Source organism: Culicoides brevitarsis, chromosome 2 (genome assembly GCF_036172545.1).
Source record: "Culicoides brevitarsis isolate CSIRO-B50_1 chromosome 2, AGI_CSIRO_Cbre_v1, whole genome shotgun sequence".
In the NCBI taxonomy this organism is placed as follows: domain Eukaryota; kingdom Metazoa; phylum Arthropoda; class Insecta; order Diptera; family Ceratopogonidae; genus Culicoides; species Culicoides brevitarsis.
The window spans coordinates 25,025,839-25,041,863 of NC_087086.1; the positions used below are offsets into that span (position 1 = coordinate 25,025,839).

Here is a 16,025-nt window from a genome sequence, read left to right on the forward strand (position 1 = left end):
CAAAATGAACCAAAAAAGATAGTTGTAATAATTAAACATTTTAGTTTTTACCAAAAATAACGAATTAATATTAAGATTTTATTAATATTTAAAAATAATAATGAAAAATTATCCTTTATTATTTTTATTCTTACTTTGGCAATATTTAATTATTTATTATATTAATCTAAGCGTTGTTACAATGATTTTGTTATTTAATTCCATATACTTACTTTATAAAAACATATTTGACGAAGATAATGAATAAAGACATAAGTTTTGCTTTTTGTTTTGAAAAAAAAAAATATTTGTTTTATTTCAAAAACTTTTTAACTTCCAAAATAATTAATTCAAAAAAAAAAAAGTTTCGATAAAATCTGTTTTTCAATTATTTAAAAAAATTAAAAAAAAATACCAAAAAAAAAAAATAATTTTTCTAAAAAAATGTATTTTAATTTAAAAAATATTTTAATAATTTTTACGAGGGGGGGGGGGAAATAAAAAAAAAAATATTTTTGAATTTTTTGTTTGTAATTTTTTAATTTAAAAATTTTTTTACAATTTTAGTTTATAATTTTATTTAAACTGAAAAGTAAAGAAAAATCAACAAAATCTCCCAAAAATAAAAATTTTTGAAAAAAAAAAAATTTTGGTCACGTGACTTTCAAAAAAATGTTTTTCAAAAAATGGATATATTAAATTTATTCGCCTTAATTATTTAAAAAATTCTTTTTTAATAAGATTAAAAAATTTAATTAAAATGACGAGATTTTTTAGAATTTTTTGAAAAAAAAAAATTCACTTTGCTTTTGTTTCTAATTTTTTAATTTAATATATTTCAATTAATAAAATTTAAAATATTTTTAATTTATAGATGATAATTTTTTTTATTTTCAAATTTTTTTTAGCGGAAATGAAAAAAAAATTAATTTTAAATAATTTTAATTTTAATTTAAACTTAATTTTCTAGTCAAATATTTTGGACAAAAATTATTTTTTACTTAAGGTAAGTTCAAATAAAACACTTTTTTTAAGATGTTTTAATTTTATTTATTGGCTTATTAATTATAATATAATTTTCTTACATTTTTTTATAATTATTATTATTGTTTCAATATTAAAACAATTAAAAACTGATACAAAATAAACACTATTTTAAACAAAACTTTAACAAAATATAATTAACATCAAATAAATGGACGAAAAAATGCATCAAGTTATTAAATTACAATTATATAATATTCATTATTTTAAACTAAATAAACAAACATTTATTTGAATGATTAGATTGTTTTTATCAATTTTTTATACTATTAACACATTTTTTTTTATAAACAAGAATAAAGTGACTAAAAAATGACAAGAAACGTTTAATTTTTTTTGCTTGAAAATTCAGATGTTTTCAAAATTATTAATAATAAGGTGACAAAAAATTTATTTTATTTATAAATTTGGAAATACACGAGAAAATATTTGTTTGAGCACGCTTAAATTTTTTATGAAGAAACAAATTATCGAATACTTTTTTTTTTGAAACTTTTTAATGATCAATTAAATCGTGTTTAATATTAATTTTGAATACTTTTCTTGTTCCATTTTAATTATTATTTCTTTTCGTAAATATATAATTGCTATTTTGTTCTTGTTAGACACATTCAATATTTTTTTTTATTTTGGTTCTATACATCACTAAATATATCTTTCATATAACTTTATTTAATATTTTTTTTTATAATTTTTGTTTTGAAGGTACAGAGACAATTAATTTGTATATTTTTTTTAGTACGATAAGACAGATGTAGACATTAAATTTTTCTTCTTGTTTATTTAACATTTTTTTTCTCTAGATTTTTAAATATTAATCACGTTTTACACAAACATTAATATTTTTTTTTGTTGTAGCGATATTTTCGTGTTTCGTGTAATGTTTAAATGTGTCAAGTGTTTTGGCGGCGTTGTGATATGAGTTTCTAAAATCTATTGTTTACACAGAAAAATATGTTCGTTTGTTTATTCTTGTGGTTTGATCTCGATCTCTGATTGAAGTACGATTTGTCAGAGACGGGAAAATTGTATTTTTATAATTGATTGTTTTCGACATTATGTGGTGGTTGTTATTACTTTAATATATTTTATCCATAAGATATATTTTTTTAATAATTTTTATTAACAATATGGTCTTTTCTATATTTTGAGGCGATTAAATTTAATTATTTTAAATTTTTGTTACATTAGGATTTTGATGAAAAAAAATATTGGAAAATAAATAAATTAAAAATTATTTAATTAATTAAAATTTAAAAATTATTTTTCAATTGAAGTTTCTTGCATTTTTGAACGTTAAACTGCAATTTTTGAATTATTATATTAATATTATTTCTTTATATTTTTAATTTTTTTATTTTTAAATTTCTGACATTTTTAAATTAAGAAATAATAAAAAAAAATTAAATTTAATCGCCAAACTTTCTATTATTTTATTTATTTTAAATATAATTTTATGTTTTATTCCTTTTTGTGTCAATATATAAGCATGTATGCAGTTTTTGTTATGTGTAGGTAGTAATAGAATATATTTTATTTTTTAAATTTATTAATTATATTATTTTATTATTATTTGTAAGATTTTTCAATTTAATTCCCTAAACGAATTCTTGTAGATCACGAAGTTGAGTATGAATTTGAGAATTTGTAAAAATAATAATAACAAAAAATAATAAAGTTGCTCAGGTATAAAGAGGTACAACCGTTAAAAAGAGATTTAAAAAATGAGTTTCATCGATTCGTTTCACATGTAAACAGTGTTCGGTGGATTAGATTAGAGAAAGGTGAGAAATTTGTGCAATATTCAAATTATTGGTCGAACATATATTGGCACAGACTTAAGAGAAACAGAGTCTTGAGAGTATTTTCAAAGCTTGGTAAGTACAAACAGGTTAGCCAATTAATCAACAAAAGCTGATGTTCAAATTTTGTGCTTTTTCAAAAGTGCTTTGCGCGTAATTAACGAATTTTCGAGCTTTGTAGGAAATGAGGGAGGAAATTTAGGAAATTGGAGTTTGAGAAGGACCTTGACGCGTTTGGAACCAATAGGTCTCCTTGTAGACGAACCACAGATCAGATGCCCACAGGAAAAAGTTGAGAAAGCCGATGAGGAGGGACGAGTGTAACCCGTTAAAGCCGGAATTGGAGACCACTGGGCAATGTCGGCACATTTCGCGTGCATATTCGGGATCGAGGACATTTTTGAGGGCGGTGGTGCTGTTAGCCATGGCAGCGCTGCTCGACAACCAGAGAACGGCGAAAATTGTCGTCAACATGAAATCCTAGAAGAAAAAAGATTTTTATTAAAAAATTATTTTTAAAGAAATTACAAAAAATTGTCGTAAAATGTGAATTTTTTTTTTGCAAGAAATTTTAAAAATAATTTTTTTTTACCAAATAAATTAGGTATTTTTCAAAAATTATTGATTGAAAAAATTGATGAAAATTTAATGAACTAATTTAAAAATATCATTTACAGAATTAAATTATTTTTTTTATCAGCTTAGAGCTTACAAAAATTTTTCATGAAATTTATGATTTTTTGTTTATTTTTTTAATAAATTTCAACGTAAAAAAAAATTAAATTATTTTATAAAATTTAAATTAATAATTTTATTTAAATAAAAATTTGCAAGAAATCTTAGAAAACTATTTTTCTTCGATTTTATTATAAAATAATGAAAACGAAAAAAATATATTAAATTGGCTGAATTGCTGCTGGTACTCAATTATTTCTTAATAATTTCATAAATCAATTTTAATTTAATAATTTTTTTCACTCACCGCTAATGGAATCTCATTCTTGGACTTGTACAACTCATCCAAGAAAGCGTAGACGAAAATGATGAAAAGCCCGTAGAGCATCGAAAGAACTCCGGTTGCTACGTAGAACTGGGCGTCCGTGGAGACGTCAGCTGTGATGGCGAGACTTTCATTGTTGGACATGCGACGACAAACGTTCTCGTAGAACCTAAACGGATAGTCGATCGTGTACACTTTCGCCTTTTGTGGCACAAAATCCTGACAGTCGATCGTGTAATCGACCGAAAAATTGGCCACTGTCGTGAATGCACAGACTGCAAACACCAGTTGCAGCACTCGCATCACGCCGCGTGGCTCTTGGAACGGAGTCAAGTTGAGGTTCATTCTGAAAAAAAGAAAAAAAAATTATTAAAATTTGCGTAAATTTGAATTTTTTTTAAAGAATTAAAAAAAAATGTAAAAAAATAAAAAAAAAAACTTACTTAAGATCCATCGTAACAAAACAAAACTTAATAAATCAATAAAAAACTGAAATAATGACTTAATACTTTTCAAGCGCAACAGCTCTTGTGTACAAGAGATAAACACAACAATAACAAAATTTATATGTATAACAAAAAAAAATTGAAATGAAAAAACTCTTATTTGATTTTTCAAGTAAATCTCACTTCAGAACCCCAACATGTTCCAAAATTGCTCCTACAACGCTTGCCAGTTTGATAGCTTTCGACCCGTCTCTCGAAAAGTAACAAAAATTCAAGGCTTATCAATTAGCTTGTTTGGCCTGGGCGTGTTAAAATATTATATCACTACACTCCAGCAAGAAGAAGTTTGTTGTTGTCAAAATTTTTTTTCTCTTCTTCACTTGAAAATTATTGAATTTTTCCTAAATTACGATGATTTTAAATGCTTTTCCAGTAAATTTAAATGCTTTTGAGGTTTTTATCTAATTTTTCAGCAATTTAGTGCGAAATTTTGAATGTTTTGCGGTAAGAACTTGATTTTTTAGTGATTTCACTTTCAATTTTTACCCAGAATTGTCAAAATTATCAGTTTTGAAAGATATACAAAATTACCCTAAGAAAATATTTTTGTGCGGATTTGTATATGAAATGTCATGTAGTGTATAGAAAGAAGCAGTTGAAGCGGGAATTCAATAAGATTTAAAATTCTAAAAAAAATTAACGTTGTCATTAATGATAAAATTTTTTAAAATAATTGTTTTTTGAGTTAATTATGAATTTAAAAGATTTTTTTGAATTTTATTTAATAAAAATCAGTGAACGACGTAATATTTCTTCATATACACTTTTATTTTTATGTATCGTAATTTTTGTTACGGTACCTCTTCATATATCCAACACACATACATTTATAAAATGCCAGTGGCGTAGTGTATGATTTATGATAAAAAGGGGTCAATTTTGAATTTTTCATGAAATTTTAATTAAAAATTAAAGTTAAAAAAATGAATAAATAAAACAAAAAATTATTTTTTTACTTTTAACCTAAAATCCCCCAAAAATCTCCGTCCCTGGCCCCACAATTTGACATTTGTCAGATCGCGGTACGGCAATCTTATAAGAATTACTGTGTAGTAGAAAATAAAAATAAATCAATGAAAGGTTTTTCAAATGCGAAAATTGTGTGTAGATAAAGAAAAGTTTTGCCCAAAAATATTCGCAAAATATCAATAAAGTGGTAAGTGACAAAAATCCGCTAAAAATCCAGTGTTTCGTGCAAAATCTGTGTCTAAAATCGTGAAAAACGTAAATTTTTCGCTTGCAAAAAGTGTTTCACACAGAAAAAAAATACATTTTACACACATAAGATATTAAAAGTGCATAAATTTGTACACATACGCGAATACCTTGTGAACAACGCAGCGCGAGATGCATTTTTCAAACGGGGAAAGTTGTCAAAGAAGAGTCTCCAGTGTCGTTGATTCATAGAAAAAAGTGCAAACTTAATTGGAAATCTGATTTTTTTTCTGTGCAAGTGAGAAAAAAAATTGCACACATTCCTGACCATACTTCGATGAAAAAAACTTGTATACGCCGCTTTCGGTACGATACGGGACGACCGTATATTATGTAATAAAATTAAGACTATTCTCATCGCCGAAAATTAAAAACTCATGCTAAGCACGTCGATACGATGCCCAAAAAAAATGCGAATATTACATAAAAGGCACACAAATTTCTGTCAAGCATTTACCGGGGATCGAGTTATTGTTTACGTGTTTTTTCTACATGGGCGTGAAATGTATGTGGTTGCGAAAAGAATGAAAAAGGAATCGAAGAAATGCGCATTAATAATAAAAAAAAGTTATAAATAAAACAAAGTTACGTGTGTATGTGTGCGAATTATTTAAAAGGAATATCCCGCCTACGTTTATTATAAACAACAAAAAAAAATTGAATGGATCAAAGTGACTGTTTCTTGTTTATTATTGTAAGACAACAAAAAATTTTTTCGTGTTGTTTATTTTATTTTTTTCGTTGTGAGATTTGTCACGTAGTCGATCTTGATTGCAACCGGCTTAAAAGTTTTTGTTTCTTTTTATTTTTTACACTGAACGAGAAATATTCATCGATCGTGAATGGAACGTTCTGTAAGAACAAAAAAATACTAATAAACATTTACCGGAAGAATTTTTGCAAATAAAATCGTTTCGCAAGTCATCACATTTTCTGTAGGTACAGAATTTCATGAAATTCGCAAATATTTTGTCGTTAATGTAAATAAATAAAGTAATTATTATTGTGTTAAATGGAGAGTGTTCGTTGCATACACGTGACGACAATCTATAGAACGTTTTGTTATTTAATTAATTTTTAGTATCGGACGATTTTTTTGCTGTTGTTGAATTTTGTACAATCAGCAGAAATTAAATGAAGAAAAATGTTTTTTTTAAGAAACATTGGGTCTGTCCGTTTAGAATTATTTTTTTCACATTAAATTAAAGGTAATTTTTTTTTTCAAAAAACCATAAAAAATAAAAACATGAAAATTTATAAAAAAAATATTTTAAGTTAAATTTTTTTTTCAAATTAATTTTGGTGATTAAAAATTTTAATTAATTTTTTAAGGATAACATATTTTTGTTCATGATTTTCTTAAAGTATCTACCTATTTTTTTTTTTTAATAAAAATAAAAAAAAAATATTTAAGGAATAAAAAAAATATTGAAAAAAATAAAATAAATTAAAAGATTACAGAATAAAAATCCTTTTTTCATTAAAAAAAAATCAAAAATTCTGAGAAAATTGATTTGTTAAATTTTTAAAAGTGCATCCAGAAAATAAAAGCAAAAATTCTTTAAATTTGTATGAAATGGCTTCTAAAACCTATAAATAACTAAAAAAAAAATAAAAACGTAAATTATAGAGAAAATTTAACATTTTTTTTTATTGAAATTAAAATCTGTCAAAAGTTTCCAATAAATTTAATTTCCAACGAAAAAAATAATTAATTTTTTTTTAAATTTTTCGAAAAAATGGACCAAGAATTTAAAAAGTGAAAAATTATATTTTTTATTATTTTACAAAGTTTTTTTTTTAATTTTTAATCTGTACCTATCCGGAAGTCTGATTTAAAAAAAAACTTCAGAGACAAAATGTGATATCGTGCTTTGTCAAGTTAACGAGCTCTGTCTACATATCTAAATAAATTGAAGTTTTTTATTATATCTTTTGTTTGTTATTAATATAAAATTCTTTTGTCTTTATGTTTGTGTATGAATCGACACTCTATATCGTTTTAATTAAATAAATTAAACAATGGAATGTTGAAGATTTATAAGTCATGGCAGGTCAAGTATCGGACTAAATTAAATCACATTAGCGCACGTTTTTGTGACAATCGTTAAAATTACAAAAAAAAAACTGTTTGTTCGATACAGAACTTTTCACTTTTAAGTCATGGAAATTTTTCAAGGTTGTTGCATCATCATAACATTCCTGTGATGCAAACGATTTCTCAGAACTTAACTTTCATTCATTATTGCTGTAAGTGTACTGTTAATTACTCCCCTTCGCTTTAATATGCATTCACATTATTTTGCATTTTGTAAAAGCAGCAGTAAAACTGTTTTTACGATTACGCCATATTGCACTTTTCACTTCAGCATATCGCCACAATGCAGTGCGATGATAAAAAAAAACGTGTTTATACAAGAATATTGTGATAGTTTGTATGCATAAAATGTTCAAACAAATGCAGAAAAGCAAACAGACTAACATTGTGAAATACCGTTCTTTCTTTCTAATTGTGATGCAACGAACGCGAAAGGGGAACGTTTTGCTATTTTTGACCTTCAATGGTTTTCCAGTGATATTTTATTTTTAATGTGATGACAGCGAGTCGTCGTAAAATATTTTGGAAAGTTACTCTACGGACGAAAAACGGGTGAGATTGATCCCCTAAAGGAGTCAAACGACCCCTAAAGGATTCAAATGACCCCTAAAGGATTCAAATGACCCCTAAAGGATTCAAATGACCCCTAAAGGATTCAAATGACCCCTAAAGGACTCAAATGACCCCTTAAGGACTCAAATGACCCCTAAAGACAACCTCAGGACAATTCTCAGTGTGACGATCTAACCTTCTTTAAAGGCCTTGGGGCTTTAAAAATAAGGTCCTCCGATTTTTCTAAGAAAACTTAGAGGGCCTTATTTTCAAGACCCCAAGGCCTTAAAAAAGGTCGCATCGTTTCACTGGATTAAGAGACTACATAACTCTTTAAATTGTGAGAAATAAATCTGATCTAAGGAACTTAAGGGATCAACTTAATTCCCTTTGGAGTTGGTCATTTAACCCCAAAAAATTTGACCCCTTAAGATTAATTCTTTGGGTCTGCGGATGACAAACTTCAAAGAGGATTAAGTTGATCTCTTAAGATGAGGGATCAGATTTATTTCCCTACATTTGAGGAGGTTTAAAGCTTTTTAACCCAGTAAAACGATGTGACCTTTTTAAGGCCTTGGGGTCTTAAAAATAAGGCCCTCTAAATTTTTTTGAAAAACTAGAGGACCTTATTTTTAAGACTTCGAGGCCTTAAAAAAGGTCAGATCGTAACACTGAGAAAAAATCATTAGGGGTCATAAGACTCAATTTGACTCTTAAGGGGTCAATCTGACTTCTTAATTCGCCAATCTCATCCGTTTTTCATCCTTAGGGTAAATAGACATAATATTTTCGCGTAATGGCGAATTTCTAGCATTTTGTGAAATGTTTTTCAAACAAGTCATTAAAAGTTATTTCCTCATACAACAAAATAGTGAAAAGCAGAAAAACAAATTCAATAAAAAGTATTTATAGATCCACTTTAATTACAGAACAAAAAAGACGTCTGAAAATAGAAAATTGTAAGACGTCACAAAATTCAACTATTTACGGTACAAAGAAAATTAGAGAGGCAAAAGTTGATTTACGCACGAAAGCCAAGCCATTCATAATTGATTAAATCAAGTCTTCCAAAGGTACAATTAGGCGCGCTAAATATTTCACGGTTATTTCATTATGCTATTCTCGGAAAGAAAAAGTGGTGTCCAAACATTTCACTCGAACATAAACAAACGTGCTGCATGGCTGACGTTATTCTTTCGCATCAAATTGGTGGTGTCAAAAACACGAAACAGGTGCCGGTAACAAAAATAACACTATTAGCTGAATTATTTCTTGGAGGTGGACATGCATGCTAAAAATACATAAAACTTTGTGAAAAATTTAAAAAGTTTTTTTTCTTGGAAAATTGAAAAAATCGTGCAATGAATATCAACATCAAATTGAAAATTGTAATGAAAATTGTTTTAGTTTTCCCAAAAAGGTGGTTTTTACAGTCGATTTGCCGCTTTTGATATTTTCTTTTCCATGAAGGCTCTTGAGGATTCGTTTGAAATTTCAATGAACTCTGACATAGTTAAATGTTAAAATTTGCTTTGTTTGCAGAAATTCTTTACAAAATATTTTGTGCAAAGCAGACTTTTTGGAAGAGGTTATTGAACTTAAAAGTTATTCATGCCTTTAGCTAGATGATTCCAAGAATTTTTAAAGTTTTGTGCGATATAAATTTTCATTTCTTTAACTAATTATTTGAAAAGATGAGCCAAAGTACAACTGGGAAAATAATATTTTTATTTCTTAGCTGAAAAACGTATTCAACAAGTTTGCCCATAATTTTTTAAATATAAATTTTGATGTAATATAAATAAAAGTTTTATGTAATTTTGAAAAGGAAATTAAGCCAAATTTCAACTCGAATTTTGATAAAAGTTGAATAAATTTTGTTTGATATAAATGTTTATTGCATATTTAATTTTAATTTAATTATTTAGTAATTTAAATTCAAATAATTAATATAATTTTTGTGAAAAATTTTAAATAAAAAAATTATTAAATAATTTTTCTTGAAAAATTGCTTTCTAATGAAACTAAGTTTAACAATAATTAAAAATATTTATTAAAAGATCATCAAAAAAAAAGTAATAATAAATAAATATATTAAAACATCATTAAAAAAATTAAAAATATTTATTTAATTTAAATAAAAAAATAAAAAAAAATAATTTTTGGCCGTATATTAACCTTTTTAATGTTTAACATTGATTTAATATTTTAAAAAATAAATATTATTTTTTAATTTTTTTTTAAATTAAATTATTTTTTTTAAATGTCAATGACAAAATTAAAAAAAAAATAATTTTATAAAAAATTTTGATTTTGATAAAAAAAAATATAGCAAACATACATTAACGGTAATTTTCCAGAAATTAAAAAAAAAATCTTTAATTTTGTTCCATCAATTTTTAATTAGACCAAGAGACAAATAAAAAAAAATAAAAAGACTTTAGGTACCTAACTTGAAAAATACTAATAAAAAACGTGTCAATAAATTTTTAATAAAAATTCAAAGAAAAAAAATATTGATTTATAATTTTAAATTTGTTTGTCATTTATCATTAATGATTAATTATTGTTTTTTTTCGTATCCATGGCTCCATGTTTTTCAAAATTAACATAATTTTTGACAGAATTGGCGAAATTCCAACACGAGGACCACCAAAACTAATTCAAAATGACGTCAAAAAATTGCACTTCAAATCAAATTCTAAGTCAAATCACGTCAAAACCACTCGCAAAAACTTTCTCTTCTAAGACATAATCGCACGAAAGGTCAAGGTAACCGAAGTGATAAATTCAACATGTAACATTCACACAACAAATCCCAAACTAAAATTAATAAAACATTGTTCAGCGACGAATGAGTGTTGCATGCGTTCATTAAATCTATAATAAAATTGCATCAAATCAATGTCATGTCAGGAACATTGTTGTGGTGATGTTATTATCGGTGATATCAACCTCTCTCTACTACCCCTCGAGACAGATTGCGAATGTGTAATTCTGACGACGCAAATAATTGATGCTATCCACTTGAGCAAATTTCGTAATAAAAAAAAATTCTTCTGGGTTTATTTTCTTTACTTCGTCGGTCGTTGCAAAAATATCGTGCTTTTGTTTATTTTTCGCACACACACACACCGAGTTCTTTTCCCTTTTTCTGCCATTCATCGTCGGAACCGTTTTTTTCGTCGTCGTCGTCGGTTTGTATGGGAAAAATTGGGAAACGAAGCGCATGCCTTTCGATATTGATTTTTTTCCGCATATGCAACTTCGTGCCATGTTGTGCCGTCTTGTGTATCGGCAGACCTAGCCGACATGTGTTTATACGGCGCGCGCGAAGGAATATCAACAACACAACATGTTCTCGCCTCAATGAAAGTGTTCTTCGTCTCGCGCGCGTTCGAGTCCCGAGAATGTTACGTTTCGGCTTTCTATTGTTGTTGTGGACTGTTTATTACTGAATCTTCTCCCGCAAAGTAAAGTTCTGTGTCGGATGGCATTCGTGTAAATATTACACTTTTTTTCTGGTGTGTCTTGGAACAAGTGTGTCGTAGGTCGTCGGTAGTGCGGTGTGTGCGATAAAATACACAAAAAAAAAATTAAAACAACAGAGGAAAAAACTCACATCACTGATGTTGTAAGTGGCTCGTACCGTAAATCACTTTCGCTTCTTCTTGTACTGTCTGCGTTCTAAAAGGTGCGTAATTTTTTTTCTTACTTTGTGTAATAACAGGAAAAATGCTTTTAAGCGTAAAATAAATAAAATTATACCGACCTTGAATAATATTAATAATAAATTGAACAAAAAAAAAGTGACATCAACAAACATCTAGGAAGAGAGGAAAAAAAAATAATGCGCATAAAAGTGTTTAAAAGAACGTTAAAAGAACATTACCATAAAAATGTGCGATGAATTATTTTATAGACAAGCCATTTTTACCACAAAATGAGGCGCAAAACATTTGTTGTTCAAAAAAAACTATCATCCAGTCAACGGCCTTGAACGTTACATTCACATCTCCTCCCTAGCTGTGTCCTTGATCCCGTTTTTTTCTGTAGCTACTAAATTTTTGGGGAAAAACTCGTAAATGGAGTTTGTTTCTCCATTCAAATTGCGAGCTTAAATCCGTTCTTTGTTCAAGGAGATGCGGAAAAATTCGATTTTTTTACGTTGAAATATCAGAAAGTTTTTTTTATATAAATTTTTAAAAGCTTTTGATAAATTTTAATATTTAATAGATATTTAATAAAAAAATTAAATTAACAAGCTATTAAGGGACAAATTAGTTTTTAAATACCAAAAAATTAAAATTAGTAAAAATTATTTTTTTTACAACTTTGGATCCACTCAAAATAATTTTTTATGAATAAGAAGCACAGGAAAAATATTTGGAAAAAATTTAAAAAAAATTAGGTAAAAAACAAAATTTAAAAAAATTCCCAACCTTAAAATATTTTTGAGCATTTTTGGTGCATTTTAATAAATTAAAAAATTAATAAATTAAAAATTTTTCAAATTTTAAAAAAAAATTTATTAAAAAAATGTTTGATGATGTGAATTAAAATAAATAATTTTAATAAATTATTTCGTCTGGTTTTCATAATTTTAGAAAATCTAAAAATCGTAAATTAATTATGAATAATTATCAGAAAATTTCTCAAAAGTTTTTGTTATTTTTCAATGTTTTTTTTTTTGAAAAATATATTTTTAATGGATTAAAATTGGATGGATAAAAATTTAATGATGAATTTAAATTTAAAATGGATAAAAATTTTTATTAAAATTTAAATAATTTATTAAAGTTTTTATTAAAATTTTATAAAAAATTTTTAATTTATTAATTTATTAAAATTTTATTTATTTAAGCTTTAATATTTTGACGTGGTTGGGGATTTTATATTTTTTTTGTACAAATATTTTTTTTTTTCAAATATTTTTTTTTTAATTTTTTTTAAATATTTTTTTATGGTTCTTAAAATGTTCTAATTTTTTTTCAATTTAAAAAATTTTATAAAAATAAATATTTTTCAATTGATTGTTTTTATTATTAAATTTTTTATAATATTTATGATGTTGAATTAAAAAATCTTTTTTTTAATTTATTTTTTTATTTATTTTTTCTTTTTTTTATATAATTCAAAATCTAATAAAATTCATAAAAAAACATTTTTGAAATTTCAACAAAAATCAAATTTTCCCGCATTTTTCAATACTCGCAATCATCATCGCATAAATTTTCATTTATTTACACAAAAAAATGTAAAAATTTTCCTCTTTATTTACACTTCCACTCTGTTTGGTGGCAATATAATTCCATCACATAACACTGCTGGCAGCAGCGATTAAAGCAGCAGCTTCATTCATTATTTTTTCAACACTTTACCGTACCTCGTGTTCACGTATTCACATATCAGTTTCACATGAAATCAATAACCCATTTTTGGGTCAGGGTTTTCTTCAGTAAAAAGAGGAAAAATAAATAGAAAGAGAAAAATTGAAAACACTTGAGGAACAACAATTTCCTCAATGTTGCTTTTTTTAGAGTGAAAGACTTGAAAAAATAACTCGGTCGTCGTCGACGTATTGATCGCCCCGTCGCCATAAAAAAAAATCACATAAAAATATGTAAAATATTGCAACTTACAAGTCTACGACGCATTTTACTCGTATGTAACTGCAATATTTTTAGTTTATATTTTCAAAGTTCATTCACACCAGAAAAAATTGGACTGTCGAGTTACTTGTGTTACGGAATGCTGTTGTGAGTGTCGTCGTCGTTGTCGATTCATTGTAGTTACATTATTTGTAAGAAAAAGTGAATGATAGGTGAGTTATGTTTGGATAAATAAATAGAGGTTATGTAAACATTTAACGTGAAGCTGTTTTGTGTCGAACTGTTACAAGTCGATTTTTATTGAGTTAGGAACGACGATGAAGATTTTTTTTTGATGTGAGGAGGAAGGAAAGAAATTTCTGCGTAGTTAAGAGATAGCAAAAATATCTTCGAAATGTTGTCATAGAGAAGTTTTTTAGAATGAGACATTTCTTTTGAAGCGCCTGAAGATTTTATTTTTTTCAAAACAATTCTAGAAGAAATTTCTAAGACAAAAAAATAAATTCTAAGAAAGTAGTTCGCTTACTTTTTCTTGCCAAAGGATGTTGTTGACTTGATAAATGATACTTTTTATATTGTCTTGATGAATTTGTTTGTCAGTCAAACAGAAAATGATATTTGAATGTTGACAAAATGATTTTTTTAATATAAAAATTTTGAGAAAAAATATATTTTTCAATGTTTCTTTGGAATTGAAACGCTAAAAAATTTCCAGAATTCAAGTAAACGTTTCTTTCATAATTTTTTTCTATGAAATATTTTTGACAAAAAAATTATTTTGAATATTTTTTCATGTAAAAAATTTTTGAATGGGACAAAATAAGCTAATTTTAGGTGAAAAAGTACAAAAAATAAAAAAAAATAATATTTATTTAATATTTAATTAAATTTAATATTTAATAAAATAAATTTAATTTTACAAAATAATTTAATTAAATATTTAATATTTTATTATTAGCGATTGTCAAAATTTATTAAAAAATTTAAGATAACTTTATTTTTTTTTAAATTCAAGCAAGGGTAATTTTTAAAAATGTTTAAAATTTTAATCTATTTTTTTAGATTTTTTTTTACATTTTTTTTAAATCACTTGGGAATAAATTAAATAATAAAAGTTAATTAAATTAAAAAATGTTTAACTTTAACATTAATTAAATTGATGATTTATAAAATTAAAAATTAATTTAAAATCAGAATATTTAAAATAAAAATTAAATTTTTCTAATGAAAAAAAATTCAAAAAGCGACTAAAAATAAGCTTAAGATTTATTCATCTTTGTTAAAAAAAAAATTGACCAATTTTGACAAGAAAATTATAAATTTTTTATCGTCTAGAAAACGTTTAGAAATTTCTCAAATTTTTTTCTAAGATTTTATTTAGCTAATTTTTGGGATTTTTTTTTTGTTTTTATTTAAAAATTTACAGATTAAAAAAATTATAAATAAATGAAATCTTAATATTTTTGCATTACAAACTTTCTGAAAATTTTATTTGTTTAATTTAAAAATACTCAAAAAATTTAAAACGTGAAATTAAAAAAAAAATCATGAATTTTTTCATTTCATGAAATTTAAAAAAATTCACCAAGTCCAGTCAAAACATCGAAAAAAAAAACAAATTAAACACGAATTTACGAGACAAATATTGATCTCAAACAACACTTTTTTCGTTCTTTCTCTTACATTTTTTTTTGTATCGTTGCAAAGACAAAGAACCAATTCAACTCTGCCAAATTACATCATCATCCGCGATGCAAAAGCAGACAAAAACAAAATTCTCAGCTCATCAAGTCAAGTCGTGTCTCGAATTGAAAACAAACCTTACAAGAACATATAATTCATTTGTCTTCAATAACAAACTGCGGATGAAAACAAACGGAAGCCTTATTCCAATCACCAAGCAGCGCATTTCTCTGACGAAGACGAATAATTCAATTAGAAAAAAACGGCGATTTTCTACCACTTCGCTAATTAAATTAGTATCTTGTTTATTAATTTTATTTATCGTCACACATACTTTCGCGGCGATTAAATTCTCTAAGTCTCATCGAGTGTGTGACCTTGAAATTGTATCGTGTTTACATTCAATTTCGCACAACGACGACGACTTTTCAATCTCGCGCGCTGCAAAAATTAATTTTAATTGTTCTTTTGTCTAATTTCTCTTCTTTTTCTCTTTTTTTTCTGTAATAGGTGACGAATCAACATACCGCATAT

General features: G+C 25.7%; 1 protein-coding gene across 2 annotated transcripts; it reads right to left on the reverse strand.

The window, feature by feature from the left end:
• Positions 1-2,544: 2,544 nt before the first annotated feature.
• On the reverse strand, positions 2,545-4,807 carry LOC134831060 (synaptophysin-like). Of its 2 annotated transcripts, none has more exons than XM_063844701.1 (3): positions 4,455-4,807; positions 3,808-4,171; positions 2,545-3,305 (listed from the first exon to the last, which is right to left on the reverse strand). In XM_063844701.1, the coding sequence occupies exons 2-3, from the start codon at positions 4,168-4,170 to the stop codon at positions 3,024-3,026; spliced, it is 645 nt and encodes a 214-aa protein (XP_063700771.1). In that variant the 5' UTR covers position 4,171; positions 4,455-4,807; the 3' UTR covers positions 2,545-3,023. The 2 variants fall into 2 exon arrangements, with proteins under 2 accessions (XP_063700771.1, XP_063700770.1); XM_063844700.1 differs by having other exon boundaries at positions 4,269-4,807.
• Between the last annotated feature and the right edge of the window lie 11,218 nt (positions 4,808-16,025).

Coding starts and splice junctions, on each gene's coding strand:
- LOC134831060 (XM_063844700.1), bottom strand. Junction 3,306..3,807: donor AGAATGAGATTCCATTAGCG/GTGAGTGAAAAA, acceptor TTTTTCTTCTAG/GATTTCATGTTGACGACAAT.